This window comes from Stegastes partitus, unplaced genomic scaffold, assembly GCF_000690725.1.
Source record: "Stegastes partitus isolate 25-593 unplaced genomic scaffold, Stegastes_partitus-1.0.2 Scaffold2409, whole genome shotgun sequence".
In the NCBI taxonomy this organism is placed as follows: domain Eukaryota; kingdom Metazoa; phylum Chordata; class Actinopteri; family Pomacentridae; genus Stegastes; species Stegastes partitus.
The window spans coordinates 49,957-59,992 of NW_007580140.1; the positions used below are offsets into that span (position 1 = coordinate 49,957).

Sequence of the window (10,036 nt, forward strand, 5' to 3'; positions counted from 1 at the left end):
TTTTTTTTTCTTTTTGCAAACATCTGCTGGTTCAGGGCTCATATTTTACTTACTTTTGTCTTTTGCTGATTTTCTGATCACTCAAATGATTAATTGTGAATATAATCAGCAGATTAATAAAATCAATCATTAATTTCAGCCTTACGAGCTTTACTGGGTTTGTTGAAGCAAAAAAACAGCATTCAGACAGTTTGATCAATGAGAGAGTCGTAAAACACCTGCACCTTTATTATTCTCTTATACGTCCGTTTAGTCTTGAGTTGAATAAATGATCTGTGTGTTGAAACGTGGTTGTCGGTTGTGTTTCAGTACATGATAAACTGCGACAAGATCCCGTCGCTGCCCGTCATCACCTTCAATGTGGGCGGACAGAGCTACAGTCTGACAGGAGAGCAGTACGTCCTCAAGGTGAGACGCTGTGCAGCACATGCAGTTTATCATCCAGCAGAGGGCGACACAGAGACGCCCGCTGCACCAACAAAACAACACTGACTCTGAGTTACGTCATAAAAAACAAAACAAGTGCAGCTTTGTTTCGTTTTGCAAAACCAGGAGGAGGCTGGTTTGTTGTCTGAGGAGGGATCACAGTTTGTTTTCCTCGTTGGTGCTCACTCCTGGACTGTCACATTCCCATTTTTATTTATGGTCTGAAACCCAAGCAGCTTCTGAGTGTTTTTATTACTGTTGTTGTTGTTGTTGTTGTTGTTGTTGGAACCTGCAGCGTTTTTCACTGCAGCATAAAGTCCTGCCATGTAACAAAGATGTAAAACCATTAATCTTACAAAAGAAAACAGTTAAAGTTGAACTTTTTTGATTTCATTTACTTTACAAGAATTAGAAAACAACCCTGGAATCAACATGTTCAACGTAGTTCCAAGTGCCCACAGGTGTCACTAATAGTGGGAAACATGGGGCTCCACATGCTGTCATGTATCTTCCAGCAACTTGTTTCTCTGTGTGCTGTTCCTGAGTCATACTACATTTATTTTATTGATGAAGTAGGTTTTATTTTCCTCCCAATCCCTCTCATTTCTTTGCTCTGTGTAAACACAGCCTGCAGTTCAGCAGGTCATTCGTTTTTTCTTTTTTTTTCATTCATTCGTTTTTTTCATGACTGTTTGGTCGCAACTGATTGTTTCTCAGTTGCACCAACAAGCCCAGAATTCTTCGTTTTTGTCAAGATCTGGTGCAAAAATTTTTGGCATTTAGAATGAAGTGATTTTGTGAAATGTCATCACTGAACCTCAAAACGTGCCGCCAAGTTGAAAGAAACGTTCAGTTTTTCAGACAGAAACTTCAAATAAAATGTGAAGCATCGTTACATTTTCCACTTTCTGACAGTCTTTGAACAAATTGTGTGACTTCTGCTTCCTTCAAGAAAATTTAATGTAAGATCAAAAATTCTAAAAATTCCCAGTTCACCCCAGAGTCTGTAAAAGAAATAAGAATATCTGTGTTCCTCGGTACAACTGAACAAACGAGTCTTACACAGCTGTGACCACCTGACAACTCAGTTTTCAGCTGAACTGCAGGCAGTGTTTCCACAGAGCAGAGAACAAAAGAGACTGAGAGGAAAACAAAATATACTGGATCAATAAAATAACTGCAGAACACTCAAAACCAGTATACAGAAAAGCAAACTGTTGGCAAGATGTTGGATGAAATAGCATCACATCTGTGTGTTAGTGCTCAGAATCATTTCCTAGGTTCTCTCTCCTTCTAGTCGTAGTTATGCTGTTTCCATAGAGGTGCAGGAATTTCTACTGCAGTGGAAAATGATCCAAGAAAGTAAAAGTGTGACGAGCACAATTTGTTTTTTTTTCCCGGTGTAATTTTGGTGATTTAGTTTTGGGTTTTTTTTTTTGTTTTTTTTTGTTGTGTTTGTTTTCTTTCAAACCCGCCACAGGTTCTGGGGTTCACATTTTTGTCATAACTCTGTGACTTTCTCTTCATCCCAATCCTGCAGGAGACTCAGGCTGGAAAGACGATTTGTCTGAGCGGCTTCATGGGCCTGGACATCCCCGCCCCCGCCGGGCCGCTGTGGATTCTGGGAGACGTGTTCATCGGCCAGTACTACACCGTGTTCGACCGCGACAGCAACAGGGTGGGCTTCGCTAAGTCCAAATGAGCACATCCTGCACCCGAGTGTCATGTTCAAGCTTCAAAATCTGAGCTGCACACGTTTTCTGTTGCTTTGCAATCAAACCGTATTTAGCAATAGACTTTGTGTAGAGCCTAAATGCACTGATCTGAAGAATTTTTACCATTTGTGACAGCGTGAGAGAAACAGATTGTGGACCTGGTGGTTGTGTGAGTTTATATGATCAGGGATCAGCGGATTGTGGTGGTACTGCCCTTTTCAAACATCCAAGTGATCTTTTTTTTTTTTTTCCTTTTTTTTTTTTTTTAAATCAGGGATTTGTTGTAAAAGAGTACTTTGAATTAGGTTTTTAGAATGAATTTGGTCTTCGACTATTAATACGACTGTATTAACATGATTGGCGTCAATAAACTGTTTTTGAAAGAAAATGTGTTACTGTGTTGTGTAGCTTTGATGAATGAATCTGAAGAAGTTCTTCAGCATGTTGATTCTCAGAGCTGAATGATGTGAAGCCACAGAAAGCCGCTGCTTGGCTCAGCTTAGCAACAAATATTGTTCAAAGGTAACACAGTTTACCTGCCGGCACACCTGACCAACATGCCGTCTCATTTATTCCACACAAATGTAAACTGTTCTGGTTGAGGTTTTATGTGGAGTCAGGCTGTAATTATTTTTGTTTGCAGTTACTTCCTGGAGTCTCTCTTGGATTTCTTTAAACCTCGTGGTGACAACAAAACTTCCAGGCTCAGAAACAGTCCGGCACATAATCCACCGTTAAACCCCAGCCTGTTGTTCCACTGCTGCTGTTGTATGGATTAAACAAACGAGATGTAGCATGTTAATAACTGAGCTTTAGAAGGTCCTGGTTGGCAGCGTTTGTTACCTTTTAAAGAGACAGTTTGGTTTCTTTGAATCGGGGTTGTATGAGGTTCTTATGCAGAGTTTTGAGAAACAGAGTGGACAGGAAGCAATGAACTGAGTAAACAGCAAAACATTTTAACCACTGAAAACCATCAGTATCGGTTTAAATGTACACTATGTTTAGAATATTATCACTTCATCTTCAGACAGCCTTCTTTTTCGGCACTACATGTTCACAACTGTAGAACTTCTGTATACTGATCTCATAATACACAGCAGAGCATTGGTGTATTTACCTGTCTTAACATTAAATTAAATAAAAAACAAAACTGATGTGTCATATGTACATTTGTACCAATAATCAAAATTTTCACAGAATTTCCAACTTGTTCCTACTTGAGGGGCTTTTTTTTGTTGTTGTTGGTTTTTCAACAAATTTTTCTTCGTATTCTAATACGACATGAATGTACGACTACTGCAATTCAGTTTTTCCAAAGGTTCCCAAACACATAACTCCCAGTATTATCGTACTTGCTGCTTCTAACACTAGTCTGTTTACATCTCATTCCCTCAACTTTGCCTCCTCCATCCTAATATTTTGACTGGGTGTCACGTTTCTCGGCAAAATGCGTAATTATAATCTCATACTGAGTAGTCTGAGCCCGAGAAACATTTAATAAATTGTCTAACTATTCCTTTAAACAAGGCTTTCTCACAAGAAGCTGGTGTGAGGAAATATTAATATACAAATAGCAAGGCGATCCCTAGACTCAAACTTTATTATTCCCTCAAACGTCACTTAAATGTACAAAATGTCAACTATACATTAACCACAAAGTTCCCACAAAAGTAGTTATTTTAACCAACATCCTTGATAAAATACAGTCCACATAAAAAGTCCCTTCAGCTGTTTAGTACTCAGTAGATAACGTCCGTCTTCACGTCCGCTTCTCACAATAAAATCCAGACACTTGTTGGGTTTAGTAAAGCTCGTACAGAATGTGTGCAGGAATCGTGACAGCACCACGGCGGCGTTCCACCGCAGACAGAACCACTCACCTGACTGCAGGTAGGAGCAGGCGGTGAGGATAAAATCTGTTATGGTTGGTATGTAGTCGATGATAGAGTGGACTTCCTGGAAATTCAATAAAGAAAACTATTCATAAATAAAGATAAAACAAGTCTGTAGATTCTCAGCGATCCAGATCATGGTAATCCTGAGTGGGTCAGTAGAAGGCACATTGACCACTTTTTTGGTTCTTTACGGTTCCTGAAGATGTTTCATCTCTCATCCAAGAGGCTTCCTCAGATCCAGGTGTCATTACTCTGAATCCATGTGAGTCAAGATGTGAATGGTGGTGACGCTGTCTGAGGAGGGATGTCAAGACTGCATTGTAAGTACCCGATAAGTGGTGTTGTGGACCCTCTCCACTGGCTTCCTTCATTCCTCTCTCAAACTATCTGTCTTTTCTGTCCACAGCTTGGACTTTGCTTCCCTAAAGGAGTGTCTCTTATCCTTTAGATGCAGATGGACCGCTGAGTCTTGTCCTGAGGAGCTGCTCACTTGTGTTGAAGGGCTATTTAGTCTCTCCAAAATATAGGTCTGTGCATTCTTTGCTGCATTGGACCACATATACAACACTGCTCAGCGTTAGTTTGGCTGTTTTATCTTCAAGGTTTGTGTCTCAGAGTGTTGCTGGCTCTGACGTGCACTGGGAGGCTGTTTAGAGCTTTACAGAAACTCCAGTCAACACATTAAGAAGGCTACCCATCTCATGTAAGAGATGCTGAAAAACCAGCACATCATCAAACAGAGATGGATGGCAGGCAGATCAATGTGGTACCTCTTGTGTAGCTGGATTTTCTGAAAAACTTAGAAGGATTTTTTCCAAAACACAACATCCCAGTGCACTTGAGACTCAAAAAAAAGACACAAATTGGTTGAGAATAAAACATCCAAACACGAGCTGAGCAGTGTTGTCTGTGCAGTCTGAGGAGCTCACAGGAGAGACTACACAGCCAGTCAACTCAGGAGAACATCTTGTCCAGACGAGATTCACCATCTGCATCTAAAGGTGAAGGACACTAGTTTGAGTGCAGTCCTGACTTCCCAGACTCTTTCACCAACCATTCACAACTCACGTCATACAAGCTGAGGATGAGAAGAAGCAGCCTCAGTTCTCCACCTGTCAGAACAGTGAAAGCTTCTTGGACAAGAGGACCGAATATAAATTAAATGTGCCTTCTACTGAAGCACTAGAGATGAGTGAGTATGTTGTTATTATGACCATAAACGATATCCAGAACCAGGAAAACATGTCACCTCGGTACAGGTGTTATAGAGCTTGTGGTGTATCCTTGCTTAGAACTGTTCCATATGAAGTTATGCCCACTGACTCTGTATTCTAAGATACTCACAGTAGAAGATAAATACTTTTTGGATCCTTCTTGAGGTTTGGCAGTTGTTCAGAGATGTTTGCCGTGTCATCCTGGCCTGCTGAGGCCTCTGCTGGAGGCTGCAGAATCCAAAGTGACAAGAAAACAAACAGCGTTCTGCTCGTGTCCAGTCTGACCTCTGCTGTCAGCGCTCCTCCTCCTGGTTTCCCTTCTCCTTTTCTAAGCTGCCGTTTCCAGAGTCCTGCTCCTCGCCGGACTCCGTGCTCTGGCTCTCCTGCCCGCCGTCGGACTCTCTCAGCGGGGCAGCCGGATCTCTGACAACACCCTCCATCTCCACCTCCCCCTCCAGCTCCTCCTCCGTCTCCTCCTCCACCCGGCCCACGGTGTCGGGGATAATCTCCACCTCGATGTCCGAGGAGTCCTCGCTCTCCTTGAACCACACCGTCTTCTGGCCCTCCCTCCTCCGCTGCTTGGTCAGGATGGACCTCATGCTGTACTCGTCCCCGTCTCCCCTGCCCCTCCTGGAGGGTCTGGCCGAGGGGCTGCCCTTGGGGACGTGGTTGGTGTAGACGCCGCAGGAGGAGCAGTGGCGGCTCCGTCTGTCCATGGGGATGACCCGACCTCGAGGCTGGGGGAAGGTGCTGCGTCTGGGCATGACGTTGTTCCAGCGCCTGGTTCCCCCTCGGCCCGGGTCGGCCTCGTTCTGGAAGCCGTCGTTGGTGTACTGCAGCGAGTCCCTGTGACCGGACCGGGGCTGGTCGGACCGCAGACAGGGGCCCAGGCACTACAGGCAGGAGAGAGGCCCCCCATTAATACAGCCGTTAATGGAGTATGGAGGAGATCGAAGCTTTGTTCGATGTCACAGTTGCCACCGTGGTTTCAGAGAGAGTTCTGTTTTAACACAGAGCTCTTCTGTGGATTCCAGCTGATGAATATTCATCAACGCCACTCAGGAGAAGCTCTACACATTAAACAGCTGAGTGTGTCTCTGACATCTGAGCCATGACAGTACGGAGGTGCTTTTGTGTCCGTTATCACAAGAGAATAAATCAGAATAACATTAATAATCCCCACAGGGAAATTGTTTCAGGCTTCAAAGTTGTAGCAAAAGTGGAAACACCAATATTAATTAGGAGAATATCATTTTTACAAGCTATTGTCATTTATTCGATTCATCAGTCCGAGTCATTGTTGTAAACTGAGTGTCTGTGGGTTGTGGACAAAAGCCTGAAGTGACGGCCACATTTCGTTAAGTGACTCACCTCGCATAGTTTGTCCATGCTCGCGTTTCCTTTCCACAAGCGCGAAATCAGGAAGCCAATCACAATGAGGCAGAGAACCAGCAGAGCCGCCATGATCAGACCCAGGAGCGCCATGTCGCCTGGACGATAGCCGATGTTTGAGGGCGATGGGATGGCCACAGCTGCAGAGGAACACAGGTGGACAAGCTACGGTTGAACAGTTTAAAACTAAACATAGTTTGCAGTTATGTAGAACCTGAAAAGGTTTGCAAAAATCTGAACTGCTACACTACTAGTATACTGTAAACACTATTTAACTTTTGGTTTCCACATGATGGTTAGTATGTCTGCCGTGAGTTAGTCATGATTACATTTTTAAAAATTAGGAAGTCAACTAATTTACTGTGTGTGAAATATGTCTAAGTTTTGTCTGGGTTTGATTGAGGACAAGTCTGCAGAATAATAATAAAGCAACCGAGCATCAAATCATCAGATGCCAAATCATATATATACATATGTGTCATCTCCCTGTATCTCCCTGAGCTACTAGAAACTGAATTTTAATCATTTATATTTTGATGCTCAACTTGCAGAATTGTATCAAAGTTTGAATCTGAATCACATAATTTCAAATTCTTTTGCCATTAAAAAACAAATTTGAAGCCAATAATTTGAAATTGAATCTATTAGACTGAACGTTAATTCAGCTGCTCTAAAACTGTATTCGATCCCTGCTGAAAATTCCACTCTGTCTGCGTCCATATTCAGTTTTTAAAATACTAATCTAGTTCTTGTAATTGAAATTCAGTTAACAGTGACACAAACTTCTGCCTGTTTACTGAGGTCAAGACCCAACAGTATATTAAGTTAAGGATATTGTATAGATTTGCTCTTGTCAACAAATCCCCATGCGTGTGTGTGTGTGTGTGCGTGCGTGCGTGTGTGTGTGTGTGTGTCTATACTTTAACTTTCCTCCTCAGTGAGCTGCCCTGTTGCTGGGTCACATGTTCCTTCATTACCATGAACACTGTTACACTATTATTTTGACTCCTCCACACTCACCATCCTGCTGCCACAAACAATAACATTTCCATCAGCCTCAGCTGCAGGACGATTTATAAAATCCGGTGAAAGTCCACGGTTACATGTGTATTGCACAATAGAGTTTTATAATAAATGCTTAAAATGCGCATATACTTTAGCTGCTGATATATCTCCAACATGCTGACGATTTATGAGGCCAATTGCAAAAACCAGAGGAACTGCTGTGACTAGTTTTGTATTATTTCTAATCCTATTTAACATGTCTCTGGTATTTTTTGGTTTTATGTTTTTGTGAATCACTGTGTAACTCTCAAAAGCACCATATAAAGAGAGCAATTATTAATATTAAAGCAACAATTTCCTCATGTTTGACTGATAAAAACTAGTGTCCAGCTGTCCTGGGGTATTCATGAGTCTTTATTAAAGAAAACACTTTACATTCTAAGCCTGGTTCTGCTGGACTTCTGGATAGTTTCTAATATTTAGTGTAAATTTGCAAAATAAATTATATTATTGGCTCGAAACCTTAATTTTAAAATTACTCACGTAAATTTGTATAAAAATACAAGATGGTTTTAATTGCAATCTTAAAATTATTCCTATAATTTTACATAATAAATAACAATATCTACATTTGTTGGGTAAATTCGTAGCATCAATCGTACGTCTCTACTGAAAAGCACTTTGGCGAAGCAGCTACTGATTTTCGCCCAATAGTGTAGCAGCATACCAGTACTAAACATATTAAATAAGCCACTTGGTATGACCTGTACTGGCGGTTGGTTATAAGAGGTTCTGGTAAAACAGGAGGTCTTACCTGGTATCACCTGAACAGAGAGCGCTGCAGTTCCAGACTCCCCCGTCGTCGCGTCCACTGCTCGGAGCTGCAGGCAGCGAAAGATTTAAGCAGAAAGTGTCAGAAAGTGTGAGCAGAGACACTGTGATCTGATTTTGAGCCTAAAAAGTCGACACATGGGTCACCTGAAGTGCGAAGGACTCCGTCTTCACAACTCTTTTCAGGATCACAAAACCGTCCGAGGTGACGTTGACATAGCTGCTGTACTGGACCTCATACTTCACATCTGGATTCACGCCCTGAAAACACAAAGATGCACCAAAGAAACATATGTAAGGACTGTCAGTGTTGTTTTATTTTATTCAGCATCTGTGCTGTTAAAGGTTCATGAGGTGATTTCTGACCACGAAGCTGAAGAAAAACAAACAACAACATCAACAGAAACAAACACTGACGTACCACTGACATCAGTTAAATCAAATAACATGCTAATTACAGCATGCAAATCAAATGCTGCAATTAGCATGCTAACATGCTAACAGAGGCATCTTAAGAACAGCTGTTCAGAACCAGTATGGATGTAGATTCTTGTTATGGTTTGAGGATTGTTATCATCATTTGACTAGTTCATTTTGATTGGGGCGATCATTAAATTCATGATTATATATTTATAAAGTCCAGCTATGTTTCCAGTTTTTATTAATTTAAGGAGAAATAATGTAAACGCTTGATATTTCGTGCCACATAAAGAGCACTCACGCCGGCGAAGTCCTCGTCTCGGGCTCGGACCCTGAAGGGCCGGTTGGTGCTCCGGTCTCGAAGGATCATGCTCTCCGGGACCGAGTTGCTGTAGATAAATCCTTCATATCGCTCCTTCTCAAAGCGAGGAGGGTTCCTGCTCTTCTTCATCACCTCGATGGTCACCTGTGTCACTGCAAACTGATCTCTGTTGGTCACCTGCGACGCCTGAAGGCCAGAAGAAAGTTAAATCCCTTAAAAGAAGGCTGTTTCTTGTGAAATGATTTGCAGAAACTAACTCCTCATTCAAAATCACCACAGAACAAATGTGGAAAACAGATTTATTATTACTTACCAGAACTGTGAGGGTTATTGGTCCGACAATATCAGCAGCTTTAGTCATCGTGATGTTTCCTGTTTCCTCGTCAATCTGGAAAATGTTTCCCTCATTTCCTGATAAAGGAAGAAAAACTACATTACACAGTGTCCCCAATGCCTGCTGCTGCAAAACCAAAAAACACAGATTTTATATATTTATGTACCTATTTACAGTTTTTATTCACATATAAATGTGGTCAGAAGAGTTAAGAACTGAATCTAACTTTCTAACATAAAATCCATATGATGCGATAGAAATGTGCAATTTTATGAAACATAGAAAAAGAAAAAAAAAACAGGTAAAAACCAAACAGCAGTGATTGGACACTGGCTAGTGATAGCTAGCAGGTAAGGTAGCGTTAGCTGAAGCTAATTTATTCAGCTTCCCCCAGTGTCTGTATTTTAAAAATGTATTTGATGCTCCAACATGTTAGTAAGTTGGCTAATAGGAGTTTGGCGTAACACATACATGCAATTCTT

The 10,036-nt window shown here is 41.6% G+C and overlaps 2 protein-coding genes across 2 annotated transcripts in view; one reads left to right on the forward strand and one right to left on the reverse strand.

The window, feature by feature from the left end:
• ctsd (cathepsin D) overlaps positions 1 to 3,291 on the forward strand; it is a 13,334-nt gene extending 10,043 nt beyond the window's left edge. Inside the window, exons 8-9 of the mRNA XM_008305100.1 lie at positions 310 to 408; positions 1,967 to 3,291. Of these exons, the coding sequence (XP_008303322.1) occupies positions 310 to 408; positions 1,967 to 2,128 (261 nt within the window). The 3' untranslated portion in view covers positions 2,129 to 3,291. The remainder of the gene's footprint in view (positions 1 to 309; positions 409 to 1,966) is intronic.
• Positions 3,292 to 4,737: 1,446 nt separating this feature from the next.
• On the reverse strand, positions 4,738 to 9,631 carry LOC103374941 (uncharacterized; the record flags this gene model as incomplete). The annotated part of the gene is made up of 6 exons (XM_008305101.1): positions 4,738 to 6,143; positions 6,622 to 6,782; positions 8,462 to 8,528; positions 8,626 to 8,739; positions 9,200 to 9,406; positions 9,534 to 9,631. Coding segments are annotated over 6 exons (1,247 nt in total), but the record flags the coding sequence as incomplete, so codon positions are not given.
• Positions 9,632 to 10,036: the final 405 nt, after the last annotated feature.